Source organism: Thalassophryne amazonica, chromosome 2 (assembly GCF_902500255.1).
Source record: "Thalassophryne amazonica chromosome 2, fThaAma1.1, whole genome shotgun sequence".
In the NCBI taxonomy this organism is placed as follows: domain Eukaryota; kingdom Metazoa; phylum Chordata; class Actinopteri; order Batrachoidiformes; family Batrachoididae; genus Thalassophryne; species Thalassophryne amazonica.
Window position 1 is genome coordinate 56,917,113 of NC_047104.1, and position 17,131 is coordinate 56,934,243.

General features: G+C 39.8%; 1 protein-coding gene across 1 annotated transcript in view; it reads left to right on the top strand.

Moving 5' to 3' along the window:
- Positions 1-17,131, top strand: part of slc12a4 (solute carrier family 12 member 4) — a 90,297-nt gene that overhangs the window by 51,554 nt on the left and 21,612 nt on the right. The window contains 9 exon segments of the mRNA XM_034186358.1: positions 1,470-1,600; positions 1,747-1,988; positions 2,575-2,789; positions 9,942-10,106; positions 10,308-10,406; positions 10,501-10,558; positions 14,201-14,375; positions 16,024-16,142; positions 16,856-16,954. Of these exon segments, the coding sequence (XP_034042249.1) occupies positions 1,470-1,600; positions 1,747-1,988; positions 2,575-2,789; positions 9,942-10,106; positions 10,308-10,406; positions 10,501-10,558; positions 14,201-14,375; positions 16,024-16,142; positions 16,856-16,954 (1,303 nt within the window).

Consider the following 17,131-nt stretch of genomic DNA (forward strand, 5'->3'; position numbering starts at 1 on the left):
AAAATTTTGATAAAGCAACGCGCGCCGTCTCGAGCAGCGTGTGAAACAAAGGAATTCAGCCGAGAGGGCGGGACCACATCTCACTCAAGGCCTGCCCACAGGGAAATGACGTCACCGACACGCGTGAAAAAACTCACGCATGCGCATGAGGGTTCAAGCATGATTGGTGTAATCGCATGTCATTCAAATCCATATAGTTAAAAAAAAAAATAAAAGGGTCGGTTTATTATCTAAGAGACCTCGTATATATATATATATATATATATATATATATATATATATATATATATATATATATATATATATATGAGTGAGTATATATACTCACGTCAGTTAATGGTCACGGGGGCTGATACCTATCCCAGCGGTTATGAGGCGGGGTACACCCTGGACAGGATGCAGTCTGTCGCAGGGCCATATATAGACAAACAAACACATTCACACCCACCCACCCACACACACACACACACACACACACACACACACACACACACACACACACACACACACACACACACACACACACACACACACACACACACACACACACACACACACACACACACTCTAAAAAAACCTGCTGTGTCAATGAGAAAATGTGTAACAATTTGCGTAGATTTTTTTTGTAGTTATTTCGACTTAGTCTTGTGCTACAAGACTTCTCTAGTTAAGTTGAAATAATTTTCATTAAGTTGAAATAAGTTTTACAAAAATCTATGCAAATTGTTGCATCACTTTATCTTGTTGAGACAGCAGTTCATTTTTTACAGCGCACCTGTGGACAATTTAAAGTTTCCAGTCCACCTAACCTGCATGTCTTTGGATGCGGGAGGAAGTCAGAGCACCCGGAGGGAACCCATACAAACACGGGGAGAACATGCAAACTCCACAGGTGGGAATCGATCCCACGACCTTCTTGCTGTGAGGCTGAAATTATTATTTGTAAATATATTTTATAAGCACTGAATTCTGCTCTTAACCTTTATTGGTACTTTTAAATATGGATCATTTTCTTGGGAGGTATTTGAATAACTAAATAAGTAAGTATTATTACATCATCATTTAAAAACTTATTAAAGTTGTATTTGTGGGCACTAGGTGGCAGCCGAATTGCACTATTGCATTCAAGCCAAGCAGTAATCAGAACTGAATGCAAGCTTATTGTTGTAGTGGGAGGAGTGAATTATAATAACAATAATTTTATGAGGCCTTTCATACATAAATATGTCTCAGAGTACCTTACATCAAGAGAAAACATTTTAAATTAAAAGGCAAACACAAACTGTAGAAAGAAATGAAAGGTTTAAAATGGCAATGAACAACATAAGTGATTATTTCATTGTGTTACATGAAAGGTTTTGCTGACTGACCCCATCATTTTGTGGTATTGTATTGATATGCATGCATTAATAAGTCTTGTGAGAGCTGCAGAGGTTCTTAGTATGTAATGGTTTGTGCTGCTGTAACAGCTGGAGGGGCGTACTTCATGATCTCACGCTCGCTGGGTCCAGAGTTTGGAGGAGCTGTGGGACTATGCTTCTACTTGGGAACCACCTTTGCTTCTGCTATGTACATACTGGGAGCCATTGAAATATTCTTGGTGAGTCTTTTAAAATATTGTTTTGATAGTATGTTTTGAAGTGCATGACTGACTTTTTAACAAGTAGAACAGCTACAGTATATATTGAATAATTGGCGTCCAACAATGTGGTTTAAATTATTTATTGTCTCTTCTGTCCTCTGTAGAAATATCTTGTCCCCGAGGCGGCCATCTTTCATGCCACAGACCCCCACGGGAGTGACAGCGCTATGCTCAATAACATGCGGGTTTACGGCTCGGTCTGCCTCAGCCTGATGGCTGTGGTAGTTTTCGTTGGTGTCAAATATGTTAACAAGCTGGCTTCTCTGTTCCTTGCCTGCGTCATCATCTCCATTGTCTCCATATATGCCGGAGCTCTGAAATCCATGACTCACCCACCAGAATTCCCGTAGGTGAACAAAGGAAAATATAACGTTTTCATAGGAAGTGGTGTGATTTCTGCAGACTTTGGCTACAGAGTGTCCTGTTATGTCCCGTTATTGTTATTGTCCAGAGTGTCCAGAGTAAAAACACAGCGAGCAAATTTTCTACTGATTGTTGCACAAACAGCAGAACAATACACCCATAAATGCTTCTAGCATAATTTCAGGCATATAATAATTTATTCTGTTGCAAGATAGGCAACATTTTTTTCCATGAAAATTCATGGAACAGTTAGGCTTATACAGTAAAAAAACAAAACAAAACAATAACAACAATAAAAAAACAAAACAAATATAATTTTGGTGTTGATATGAATAAATGAAAAGTATGTGTCCCAACCTCCTGTGGTTATAATTTGATTAATTTAAAACACATCACCCACTCATCTTTAACTGCTCATTCAGGATTGAGTCGTGGAATTTTCAAACACCTATCTTGTAAATTTATTCAGTGCTTATTATGATGATGAAGAAGATGGATGGTAGTAGTGATGTCATTGATGACATCTAACATTGCTTTCACTTTGCTCTTTCTCCACGTTTCTGCTGCAGGATCTGCATGCTTGGTAATAGGACTTTGGTGAGGGATCTTTTTGATGTGTGTGCAAAGATAGTGATAAAAGGAAATATCACTGTTCCCAGTCAGCTGTGGGACAGGTTCTGCACGCCGGGGAACATGAGCACCGCTCAGTGTGATGATTACTTCATCCAGAACAATGTGACAGAAATACAAGGCATCCCTGGACTAAGCAGTGGAATTATTAGAGGTAAATATTTTGCACAATAATTCATTAGGAATTGCAGTAGATCAAATATCTTATAGTGCTGACTGTATAACCTTATTAAAGGTTCATGTTGGTGTCATCATTCCATAAACCTTAGTTCCAGTACCCTTGTACCTCATCTCTGTACTCTTTCACAAATTCCAATCTGGGTTTCTGATTCTTAAGCCCCCATCACACATAGCAAGAATGTGCAGGAACCAGGCCGAAAAGGCAAATATTGCGACAATCGGACGCAGTTGGGAGGAAAAGAGGCGTGGTCAGCAGTGTCAGAACACAGCTAGACTACCTCGTCCACACCTGCACAATGGCATCCAAAGCACATGTAGATAACAGGTAGATGACACAGACTGCTGTCAGACGGCCATAAAAGGCACTGAAGACTGCCCGATGTCCAAACGTCTGGATGGCAAACATGGGACAAGAATAGGAGGCAGCGCTGTGTTCCTCCCTTTGCCCTTTGCACAGTCCCTGCTGGTACTGGACACCAAATTCCAACCAACGTATGGACTGGACTCACGCCATATGTATCCAAGCAGTTATGGTGCTGTCACTCACTCTCTCATGCAATCACATCTGCACTTGTCCTCCCCTTACCAGCTACTGACCTTACGTGTGTGCGGGGAGCATGTGCGTGAGTGTGGCGTACATGCTGAAATGATCACTCAGCTGTGTGTGTGTGTTCATAACGGCTGCATGAGCCACTAAGCGTTCACCCCACAAACACGAGCGCGTAAGCACGCACATGCGCCCCATGCACGTGCCACTGGACACCTTTGCTGAAAGTTTGCAGCAGTGTCACACCATGCATCAGACGCAGCCTTTAATTTCTTTTTTGCTCACTTCAGCAGCACAATGCAACTTTGTGCACCGTGATGTCGGCTGGATTATCACACAGGATTTAATTTTGCCGTGGTTATTTGCAGTACACAGCAGCCTGGTGAGAGGCTTTTCACAACAGGCTGTGGTTTCTGGATCATGTGCACTCTGCGCTGTCCTGGTTCCATGCTGAAGGTGAGTTTCATGTTTAATAATGTTGTCATGGCCTGGCTATACAGTTCTACATCACACCTCCTACAGAGTTTAGATGAGCAGGTAATAATATGTTTATTACAGCAATGAGATATGTTCAGTTCCGTCGCATGTGATGACACATTACTGCGCATGAGAGGCACAGCGGGACATGATACTTTTGGTTTTATTGCGTGCTGTTCACACCCACTGTACATGATGAATGCCTGCCACATAGATGTTATTATATATCAACATTTCCTTTGCCCTCCCTGTCCGGGGTCCATTGGAGGTGGACATACATGGCACAACATGCCTGCAGGCTTTGCTGTGACCGATTGATCTCAGAGCTCAATCAACCGCTATCAGATCGTTTCAGATGCTGTTTTTATGCTGTCAGAATATGTAGACTGCGATGAGGTGATGCAAAAACGGCACATAGACCACTGTCAGATGTGTGTCGCATCTCAATGGCACCAAGAGTGTTTTGAGCATGTGCAACACACTCGGGACAGCCGAGGGAATGGGACCAAATATGTAGACTGCTCACAGACTGCCATCCGTTGGTCTTCAGACCATACCCCAATACTTCCCAATTGTGGCCAGATGTATCATTCTGACGCCATTCGGCCTCAGTCGGCATATGTGTGACGGGGTATTACTGTTGATGGGTTATTTGCATCTTCTGGTATGGCCTACTTATATCTGTATGTTTTGAAGTTGTTGTATTGCCTGTGCCCAGTATTTTGTACAACCCCAATTCCAATGAAGTTGGGACACTGTGTAAAATGTAAAGGAAAACAGAATATAATGATTTGCAAATCCTCTTCAACCGATATTCAATTGAATAGACCACAAAGACAAGATATTTAATGTTCAAACTGATAAATGTAGTTTTTGTGCAAATATTGACTCATTTTGAAATGGATGCCTACAACACATTTAAAAAAAGCTGGGACAGTGGTATGTTTACCAGTGTGTTACATCACCTTGCCTTCTACCAACACCTAATAAGCATTTGGGAACTGAGGACAGTAATTGTTGAAGCTTTGTAGGTGGAATTGTTTCCCATTCTTGCTTGATGTACAACTTCAATTTTTCAATAGTCCGGGTTCTCCATTGTCATATTTTATGCTTCATAATGTGCCACACATTTTCAATGGGTGACAGGGCTGGACTGCAGGCAAGCCAGTCTAGTACCCGCACTCTTTTACAACAAAGCCACACTGTTGTAACGTGCAGAATGCGGCTTGGCATTGTCTTGCTGAAATAAGCAGGGACGTCCCTGAAAAAGACATTGCTTGGATGGCAGCATGTGTTGCTCCAAAACCTGGATGTACCTTTCAGCATTGATGGTGCCATCACAGATGTGTAAGTTGCCCATCTCATGGGCACTAACACACCCCCATACCATCACAGATGCTGGCTTTTGAACTTAGCACTGGTAACAATCTGGATGGTCTTTTTCCTCTTTTGTCTGGAGGATACAACGTCCATGATTTCCACAGGCCCAGAGCTCAGGCCCAGAGAAGGCGGCGGCTTTTCTGGATGTTGTTGATGTATGGCTTTCTCTTTGCATGGTAGAGTTTTAACTTGCACTTGTAGAGGTAGTGACGAACTGTGTTAACTGACAATAGTTTTCTGAAGTGTTCCAGAGCCCACGCGATGAGGTCCTCTACACAATGATGTCGGTTTTTAATGCAGTGCCACCTGAGGGATCAAAGGTCACAGGCATTCAGTGTTGGTTTTCGGCCTTGCTGCTTACATGAAAAAAGTTCTCCAGATTCTCTGAATCTTTTGATTATATTATGCACTGTAGATGATGGAATCCCTCAATTCCTTGAAATTGAACATTAAGAAACATTGTTCTTAAACTGTTGGACTATTTTTTCATGCAGATGTTCACAAAGTGTTGATCCTCACCCCATCTTTGCTTGTGAACGACTGAGCCTTTTTGGGATGCTCCTTTTATACCCAATCATGTCACTCACAATTAGTGTGCTCAGGTTCCAAACATTTATTGAGTGTTGTTAGAAGGAAAGGTGATGTAACACAGTGGTAAACATACCACTGTCCCAGCTTTTTTGAAACGTGTTGCAGATATCCATTTCAAAATGAGCAAATATTTGCACAAAAACAATAAACTTTATCAGTTTGAACATTGAATATCTTTTCTTTGTGGTGTATTCAATCGAATATAGGTTCAAGAGGATTTGCAAATCAAATCAAATCAAATCAATTTTATTTATATAGCACCAAATCACAACAAACAGTTGCCCCAAGGCGCTTTATATTGTAAGGCAAAAGCCATACAATAATTACAGAAAAACCCCAATGGTCAAAATGACCCGCTATGAGCAAGCACTTGGCGACAGTGGGAAGGAAAAACTCCCTTTTAACAGGAAGAAACCTCCAGCAGAACCAGGCTCAGGGAGGGGCAGTCTTCTGCTGGGACTGGTTGGGGTTGAGGGGAGAGAATCAGGAAAAAGACATGCTGTGGAAGAGAGCAGAGATCAATCACTAATGATTAAATGCAGACTGGTGCATACAGAGCAAAAAGAGAAAGAAACACTCAGTGCATCATGGGAACCCCCCAGCAGTCTAAGTCTATAGCAGCATAACTAAGGGATGGTTCAGGGTCACCTGATCCAGCCCTAACTATAAGCTTTAGCAAAAAGGAAAGTTTTAAGCCTAATCTTAAAAGTAGAGAGGGTGTCTGTCTTCCTGATCCAAACTGGGAGCTGGTTCCACAGGAGAGGAGCCTGAAAGCTGAAGGCTCTGCCTCCCATTCTACTCTTAAAAACCCTAGGAACTACAAGTAACCCTGCAGTCTGAGAGCGAAGCACTCTATTGGGGTGATATGGTACTATGAGGTCCCTAAGATAAGATGGGACGTGATTATTCAAAACCTTATAATTAAGAAGAAGAATTTTAAATTCTATTCTAGAATTAACAGGAAGCCAATGAAGAGAGGCCAATATGGGTGAAATATGCTCTCTCCGTCTAGTCCCCGTCAGTACTCTAGCTGCAGCATTTTGAATTAACTGAAGGCTTTTCAGGGAACTTTTAGGACAACCTGATAATAATGAATTGCAGTAGTCCAGCCTAGAGGAAATAAATGCATGAATTAGTTTTTCAGCATCACTCTGAGACAAGACCTTTCTAATTTTAGAGATATTGCGCAAATGCAAAAAAGCAGTCCTACATATTTGCTTAATATGCGCATTGAAGGACATATCCTGATCAAAAATGACTCCAAGATTTCTCACAGTATTACTAGAGGTCAGAGTAAGGATCTGGTTAGACACCATGTTTCTAAGATTTGTGGGGCCAAGTACAATAACTTCAGTTTTATCTGATTTTAAAAGCAGGAAATTAGAGGTCATCCATGTCTTTATGTCTGTAAGACATTCCTGCAGTTTAACTAATTGGTGTGTCCTCTGGCTTCATGGATAGATAAAGCTGGGTATCATCTGCGTAACAATGAAAATTTAAGCAATGCTTTCTAATAATACTGCCTAAGGGAAGCATTTATAAAGTGAATAAAATTGGTCCTAGCACAGAACCTTGTGGAACTCCATAATTAACCTTAGTCTGTGAAGAAGACTCCCCATTTACATGAACAAATTGTAATCTATTAGATAAATATGATTCAAACCACCGCAGCACAGTGCCTTTAATACCTATGGCATGCTCTAATCTCTGTAATAAAATTTTATGGTCAACAGTTTCAAAAGCAGCACTGAGGTCTAACAGGATAAGCACTGAGATGAGTCCACTGTCTGAGGCCATAAGAAGATCATTTGTAACCTTCACTAATGCTGTTTCTGTACTATGATGAATTCTAAAACCTGACTGAAACTGTTCAAATAGACCATTCCTCTGCAGATGATCAGTTAGCTGTTTTACAACTACCCTTTCAAGAATTTTTGAGAGAAAAGGAAGGTTGGAGATTGGCCTATAATTTAGCTAAGATAGCTGGGTCAAGTGATGGCTTTTTAAGTAATGGTTTAATTACTGCCACATTAAAAGCCTGTGGTACATAGCCAACTAATAAAGATAGATTGATCATATTTAAGATCGAAGCATAAATTAATGGTAGGGCTTCCTTGAGCAGCCTGGTAGGAATGGGGTCTAATAGACATGTTGATGGTTTGGAGGAAGTAACTAATGAAAATAACTCAGACAGAACAATCGGAGAGAAAGAGTCTAACCAAATACCAGCATTACTGAAAGCAGCCAAAGATAACAATATGTCTTTGGGATGGTTATGAGTAATTTTTTCTCTAATAGTTAAAATTTTATTAGCAAAGAAAGTCATTACTAGTTAAAGTTAAAGGAATCCTCGGCTCAATAGAGCTCTGACTCTTTGTCAGCCTGGCTACAGTGCTGAACAGAAACCTGGGGTTGTTAGTGATGAGTAGTAAGATGTCCTAGCTTTACGGAAGGCTTTTTTTTATAGAGCAACAAACTCTTTTTCCAGGCTAAGTGAAGATCTTCTACATTAGTGAGATGCCATTTCCTCTCCAACTTACGGGTTATCTGCTTTAAGCTGCGAGTTTGTGTGTTATACCACTGAGTCAGGCACTTCTGATTTAAGGCTCTCTTTTTCAGAGGAGCTACAGCATCCAAAGTTGTGCTCAATGAGGATGTAAAACTATTGACGAGATAATCTATCTCACTCACAGAGTTTAGGTAGCTACTCTGCACTGTGTTGTTATATGGCATTGGAGAACATAACAAAGAAGTAATCATATCCTTAAACCTAGTTACAGCGCTTTCTGAAAGACTTCTACTGTAATGAAACTTATTCCCCACTGCTGGGTAGTCCATTAAAGTAAATGTAAATGTTATTAAGAAATGATCAGACAGAAGGGGGTTTTCAGGGAATACTGTTAAGTCTTCAATTTCCATACCAGAAGTCAGAACAAGATCTAAAGTATGGTTAAAGTGGTGGGTGGACTCATTTACATTTTGAGCGAAGCCAATTGAGTCTAATAATAGATTAAATGCAGTGCTGAGGCTGTCATTCTCAGCATCTATGTGGATGTTAAAATCGCCCACTATAATTATCTTATCTGAGCTAAGCAATAAGTCAGACAAAAGGTCTGAAAATTCACAGAGAAACTCACAGGAACGACCAGGTGGACGATAGATAACAACAAATAAAACTGGTTTTTGGGACTTCCAATTTGGATGGACAAGACTAAGAGTCAAGCTTTCAAATGAATTAAAGCTCTGTCTGGGTTTTTGATTAATTAATAAGCTGGAGTGGAAGATTGCTGCTAATCCTCCCCCTCGGCCCGTACTACGAGCATTCTGACAGTTAATGTGACTCGGGGGTGTTGACTCATTTAAAGTAACATATTCATCCTGCTGTAACCAGGTTTCTGTAAGGCAGAATAAATCAATATGTTGATCAATTATTATATCATTTACTAACAGGGACTTAGAAGAGAGAGACCTAATGTTTAATACACCACATTTAACTGTTTTAGTCTATGGTGCAGTTGAAGGTGCTATATTATTTTTTCTTTTTGAATTTTTATGCTTAAATAGATTTTTACTGGTTGTTGGTGGTCTGGGAGTAGACACCGTCTCTACGGGGATGGGGTATAGGGGGGATGGCAGGGGGAGAGAAGCTGCAGCGAGGTGTGTAAGACTACAACTCTGGTCCCAACCCTGGATAGTCACGATTTGGAGGGTTTAATAAATCATTGTATTCTGTTTTTATTTACATTTTACACAACATCCCAACTTCATTGCAATTGGGATTCACGCTGTATGCCCTTCCTGAGACAACTCCACATTTCATGGAGAAACCTTCCACACCGAAACCAAGTGCACTAACCACTTGGCCACCACCCCTTGGTCACAAAAGCACATATTCCAATATTTTTGTTTACATTAAAATTATTTGGTTTAATGCAAACAGTGCTATGGCCATACCTATATGGAAAGACTTTGAAATAAACATTGACATTCTCCTCGTATTTTGATCTCAAATCCAAATGGCTTCAGTGTTTAGCAAAAGAAATGAATTATTTTTATCGTTCAAATACTTTGACGGGACGGTATATAATGTCTCATTCCTGTCATGATTTATGCATTTGTTCTTTGTGGTAGACAACATGTGGGGAGACTACCTGCAGAAAGGCGAGATCTTAGAGAAGACAGGGCTCCAGTCAGTGGACATCCATGGTTCCTTGGAGAACTTTGGGATGTATGTCTCTGCAGATCTCGCTACATCATTCACTGTTCTGGTGGGGATCTTCTTTCCTTCTGCCACAGGTATAGTCATCATACAGGTACTGGAGAAGTGAAGACTTTACCATAGCTATTGTTTTATTTTGTGTATGAGAAACACTAATATAATATTTTTGTGTATGTAAATGCAACAAATTAGTGAAAACACATTTCTGTATTGGAGCCAGAATGCAAGTTAATCAGTTTTGTTCTTTCTTTTAATCTTATGCATCCACTCTTTTGTAGGTATCATGGCAGGATCCAATAGGTCTGGTGATCTCCGTGATGCTCAGAGGTCCATCCCGGTTGGCACTATTTTAGCTATTACAACTACATCACTTGTTTGTATCCTTGGGTTGGGGACTGCCAGCAATTAAACTGTAGAAGATTTGATGTACAATCTTGTGCTACCTCAATCTCCTTAACCTCTTCCATTCAGATTTTAGTTCTGTTGTTCTGTTTGGGGCATGTATTGAAGGAGTTGTTCTGAGAGACAAGTAAGTTCCTCACTGGTAGGGCTGTTGAAAATTATTAGAGCCAGCAACACAATAATGTTTTTGCCCAGGTGTATTTGTTGGCCTTACTAATGATTTAAGTTTCACAAAACTTTCCAAAAATGATGGGTTTCTACGTGAATCACCAACATTCAATTTCTAACCTTGACAAATAGACCTTTTGGGCCTTGATGATAGTAACACAGAGAGGTCTTTTGCTCCCCATGTGTGTCACGGCTGGCAAATGGACTTATAGGTGGTTTAAGATTTAACTCTCAGAGTACTAAGGGTATTTAATTGATTTTATAATACCCTAAGAAATTCCCATTTGTAGGTACTCTCTTTTGTGTAATGCCCATGTGTTGCATATGAAAATTTCAGAACAATCTCAGTTTCTGAATGTGAGACATATAGCTGTCTTTATCACTGTATAAAGAAAGACCATATGATGCATTTGGAAAGTATTCACAGCGCTTCACCTGAAGGCACCTGAAGGATTCTCTGACAAGGAGAAAGAAAATTCTCTGGTCTGATGAAACAAAGATTAAACTCTTTGGCATGAATCTCAGGCATCATTTTTTTGGAGGAAACCAGGCGCCATCCCCACAGTGAAGCATGGTGGTGGCAGCAGCATGCTGTGGAGATGTTTTTCAGCGGCAGGAACTGGGAGACTAATTGGGATTGAGGGAAAGATGAAGGCAGCAATGTACAGAGACATCCTGGATGAAAACCTGCTGCAGAGTGCTCTTGACCTCAGACTGGGGTGATAGTTCATCTTTCAGCATGACAATGACCCTAAGCACACAGCCAAGATATCAACAGAGTGGTTTCAGGACAACTCTGTGAATGACCTTGAGAGTTCAAATTTTGTCTCTTCAGACCAGAGAATTTTGTTTCTCATGGTCTCAGAGTACTTCAGGTGCCTTTTGGTAAACTCCAGATGAGCTGCCATGTGTCTTTTACTAAGGAGTGGCTGCTGTCTGGCCACTGTACCATGCAGGCCTGATTGGTGGATTGGTGAAGAGATGGTTGTCCTTCTGGAAGGTTCTCCTCTCTCCACAGAGGAATGCTGGTGCTCTGACAAAGTGACCATTGGGTTCTTGGACACCTCCCTGACTAAGGACCTTCTAACCCAATCGCTCAGTTTAGACGAGCGACCGGCTCTAGGAAGAGTCCTGGTGGATCTACAGTACATTTTGCAGAGTAAAATGTACTCTGCTGGGATAATAATTGGTCCCAGTCCAAACAGAGTTAAATATACTCTATCACAGTGCCAAATCAACTCTATCACAGCGTAAAATCAACTTTTAATAGAGTAGAAACACTTGATTTGACAAGACTGTAGAGCTGTTTTCACTCTATAATAGAGTATTTTAGACTGGTTTCAAATGTTAAAGTGTATTCAGCAAAAAGTGTCCTCAGCAAAAATTTACTGTGTCTGAACCTCTTCCACTCACTGATGATGGAGGTCACTGTGCTCATTGAGACCTTCAAATCAGAAGAAATGTTTCTGTAACCTTGCCCAGATTTGTGCCTCGAGACAATCCTGCCTCAGAGATCTACATACAGTTCCTTTTACTTCATGCTTGGTTTGTGCTCTGACATGCACAGTGGCTTCACATGACACATGACATCAACTGTGGGACCTTATATGTAGACAGGTGTGTGTCTTTCCAAATTATGTCCAGTCAACTGAATTTATACCAGGTGGACTCCAATTAAGCTGTAGAACCATGTGAAAGATGGTCACTGGAAACAGGAGGCACCCGAGCTCAGTTTTGAGTTTGAAGGCAAAGGCTGTGAATACTTATGTACATGTGATTTCTTAGGTTTTATACAACCCCAATTCCAATGAAGTTGGGACGTTGTGTAAAATGTAAATAACAACAGAATGCAATGATTTGCAAATCCTCTTCCGTTTATATTCAATTGAATACACCACAAAGACAAGATATTTAATGTTCAAACTGATAAAGTTTATTGTTTTTGTGCAAATTTTGGGAACTGAGGACACTAATTGTTGAAGCTTTGTCTGTGGAATTCTTTCCCATTCTTGCTTGATGTACGACTTCAGTTGTTCAACAGTCCGGGGCCTCCATTGTCGTATTTTGTGCTTCATAATGCGCCACACATTTTCAATGGGCGACAGGTCTGGACTGCAGGCAGGCCAGTCTAGTACCCGCACTCTTTTATTACAAAGCCAAGCTGTTGTAACACGTGCAGAATGTGGCTTGGCATTGTCTTGCTGAAATAAGCAGGAACATCCCTGAAAAAGACGTTGCTTGGATGGCAGCATGTGTTGCTTCAAAACCTGGATGTATCTTTCAGCATTGATGGTGGCATCACAGAGGTGTAAGTTGCCCATGCATGGCCACTAACACACTCCCATACATCACAGATGCTGGCTTTTGAACTTTGCGCTGGTAACAATCTGGATGGTCTTTTTTCTCTTTTGTCCAGCGGAAATGACGTCCATGATTTCCAAAAACAATTTCAAATGTGGACTCATCAGACCATAGCACACTTTTCTACTTTGCATCTGTCCATTTCAAATGAGCTCGGGCCCAGAGAAGGCGGCGGTGTTTCTAGATGTTGTTGTTGTATGGCTTTCGCTTTGCATGGTAGAGTTTTAACTTTCACTTGTAGATATAGCGACGAACTGTGTTAACTGACAATGGTTTTCTGAAGTGTTCCTGAGCCCACGCAGTAAGATCCTTTACACAGTGATGTTGGTTTTTAATGCAGTGCCGCCCGAGGGATCAAAGGTCACAGGCATTCACTGTTGATTTTCAGCCTTGCTGCTTACATGTAGAAAGTTCTCCAGATTCTCTGAATCTTCCGATTATATAATGGACTGTAGATGATGGAATCCCTAAATTCCTTGCAATTGAATGTTGAGAAACATTGTTCTTAAACTGTTGGACTATTTTTTTCATGCAGTTGTTCACAAAGTGGTGACCCTCGCCCCACCTTTGCTTGTGAACGACTGAGCCTTTTGGGGATGCTCCTTTTATACCCAATCATGACACACACACAATTAGTGTGCTCAGTTCCCAAATGCTTACTGAGTGTTGTTAGAAGGAAAGGTGATGTAACACAGTGGTAAACATACTGTAGAATTTTTTTGAAATGTGTTGCAGGCATCCATTTCAAAATGAGCAAATATTTGCACAACAACAATAAAGTTTATCAGTTTAAACATTAAATATCTTGTCTTTGTGGTGTTTTCAGTTGAATATAGGTTGAAGAGGATTTGCAAATCATTGTATTCAGTTTTTATTTACATTCTACACATCATCCGAACTTCGGGGTTTTGTATATATATATATATATATATATATATATATATATATATATATATATACGTATATATAATTGCACAAAAAGGATTTTGAGGAAAAAAAACATTTCATGCATTTTGAAATAAGGCTGTAACATAAAATATGGAAAAAGTGAAGTGCTGTGAATACTTTCCTGATGCACTGTATATAGAAACGTAATGAAAATTTATCAGGATGCAGGAGAGCATCATTAGGGGTCTGAGGATTAAAATGGAAACATTTTAACTTGATATTACATGTCATTGAGTAGATTATTAGATGGTATATCTCCACACTACTATATCAGTTTTGCTTGTATTTGCAGGTTTGGGGATGCAGTTAGAAACAACTTGGTGGTGGGAACTCTTTCCTGGCCCTCTCCTTGGGTCATTGTCATTGGTTCATTCTTTTCTACAGTAGGAGCAGGTTTGCAGTCCCTCACCGGTGCACCCAGACTTTTACAGGCTATTGCTAAGGATAACATCATTCCTTTCCTCAGGGTAGGGCAGTCAATATGTTCATTATATACTATTAACTGTACCACATGTTGTATGCACATGGAAAACTTACAATTCCATTAAATTATTTATTTAATGATTTATTTATCTTCATAAAATCGTAAAAATAAATAAATCATTAAATAAATAATGCTCTCAACATTAACACAAACGCTGCAGTTCAGGTCTGGGAGCATGCGTTGGTGCTGCGGAGTGCTGCATCCACCACACTGCAGAATTGTGTTGGGTTCTGGGTGGCAACCACCTAGGCAGACAACCAGTCCACCTTCAAATCTCAAAAGTAGCCATTTATCTGCTGCAACCAGGTAAACCATATGCATCCTCTTGGCCTTGTTAAGCTACTGGAGCCCTCAGTATTGTGGTACCTGAGAGTTATGTACATATGTAAATTTATATACACTTTTGGCTAAAAATGTTCAAATTCAGTTGTTCCTGACTGAACTTATATCATATTAAATGTCCCCAAACAGTATGTATGCTGAATCAGTTAGACGTACTGTGCAATTTCTACATTAAGTAAAAAAAAAAAAAATACAAGAGATTAGTTTCAGGGTTTTTTTCACAGTGTCAAATTTTCTGTGGTTCAGTAGTTTACATGCACCAATATTCCAGAAAGTGAAGGAATTGCTTGTTTAAAGTATATAAATTACTCTTTGGCATAACTCGGGGTTACTTGGGGAACCTTTGGCTATATTTAAAAGTCTAACCACAGAACCAGTCACCTTTAAGAGATGGAAAAAATTTAAAGAACAAAGTCCAGCATTTTAGAGCAGGAAGGTCCTGGGTTCAATTCCACCACTGTCCAGTTCCTTTGTGTGTGGAGTTTACATGTTCTCTCTGTGTCTGTATGTTTAGAAATGCTCCTTCATCCACCATTAACCAAGACAGTATGTCAAGACCTGGAGTTGGTCCCTGAGTCCGGGATTTTGGCTGCCCACTGTTTCTTATGGTTGGATTGCATCTGATCATAATTAAATGGGTTAAATGCAGAACATTTAATTTCATTGTATGTAATGTACAATGACACTAAAGGTACTGCAGTTCCAATTTAACTGGTCAGGAAAGTTGTTTTACAAAAAGACAAAAACAAAAAAATAAAATAAAAAGACACTTTTAAACCATGCCGCTCCCTATCTGTTGCATAATGCAGACTCTCATGAAGGACCTGTCCTCAGAACATGTCTTGACTAGTGAAGGCAGCACAAATATCCCCACAACTTGGCATGGCCACTGAAAGTTCTGAAGATGCTTTGAGACATTACCATTATAGTTCTGGTTTTGGCTTCAGGCTGCCTTTGCAATGTCAGATTGTTCAAAGGAAATGTATATTTGTAATTTCCTGGCTTAGCATAGCACAGGTCAACATCATCAACTATACAAGGATATAAAACCCAAGGGGTGAGGACTTTTTAAATTGTTGCATTTTGGGTGAGACAAGACAGCTGCTTTATTGACTTTCTCATTTAATTTCCAGTGTATGATAATTTGCATATTCTTGCTAAAGTTCTAATAACTCCTATATGTTGTGTTGGAAATATTTCCATTGGGTAACATTTGCCTTGCAGACTTATTTGAATTCTGTGGTTTATTTGCATCACTGCATCAGATGAATTTGAATGATATCTTTCAGGTGTTTGGTCATGGAAAAAACAATGGAGAGCCAACATGGGCACTGCTGCTGACTGGTCTTATAGCTGAGCTGGGCATTCTTATTGCCTCACTGGATATGGTGGCACCAATTCTTTCCATGTGAGCTCACAGTCATATTTACAGAGTCATGTCAAAAATACAAAAGCATTCATAGGAGCAAAGCACATTCTGTATACACACTCACATGCGTACAAACACATTCTTATGTGTCACGCAAATGTATCTAAATTTTAGAAAATTCTAGTGGCAACATAACAGAATTTTAACCATTAATTGGAAATGTGACCACAATAATATGCCAATAGTGTCATTGAACTGGATGCCTGTGCATTGATTTCCTCTTATCTCACAGAGTTTATTGAGGCTTACGTACCTTCCCATATCATTACTGTCTGACGATATGACACACAATTTCACCTCAGTTTATTTCTAATTGTGGCAAAATATGATGTGTTTTTTCTGACACTGAGATGTTTCTTTGTGTTGGAATAATCTCTCTGTTGACATCAGACTGTCAATTTTTGTTGAGTGTTTCAAGTCAACAAATCTTTATTCTGTTTATATCGTCTGGCCTCATTTTAGCAGTTGTTTTGGATAGTCCTGCATGCATATGAATTGTCAATTTATTGAGGTTTTCTAATTAGATTTATCCTGTTTTTATATTTTCTTTGTTTGTACCATTTTATGATTGTGGTTTTCTGTTTTTGTTTATTGCACACATTTAAATTTTTTGATGTATGTGGCTTTTTATTAAGTAGTGTTTTAGAATGTGTTATCTAAATTAATGAGAATGTGTTTTATACATTCAACAGGTTCTTTTTAATGTGTTATCTGTTTGTGAACTTGGCCTGTGCAGTACAGACTCTGTTACGCACACCCAACTGGAGGCCACGATTCAAATATTACCACTGGTGAGTATCAGTTTAAAACTAATAATTATTGCTGTTGCTATGCAATAACATAGGTTAGCATATGAAAGGACAAGTACAATGTTTACAGTCCCAGTCATATTAAAACATTGTCAAAACTGAAACCTCTGGTGTTGTACTCACCTCTGACGATTGCTTCCTTTGTGAGAAATCCTTTTA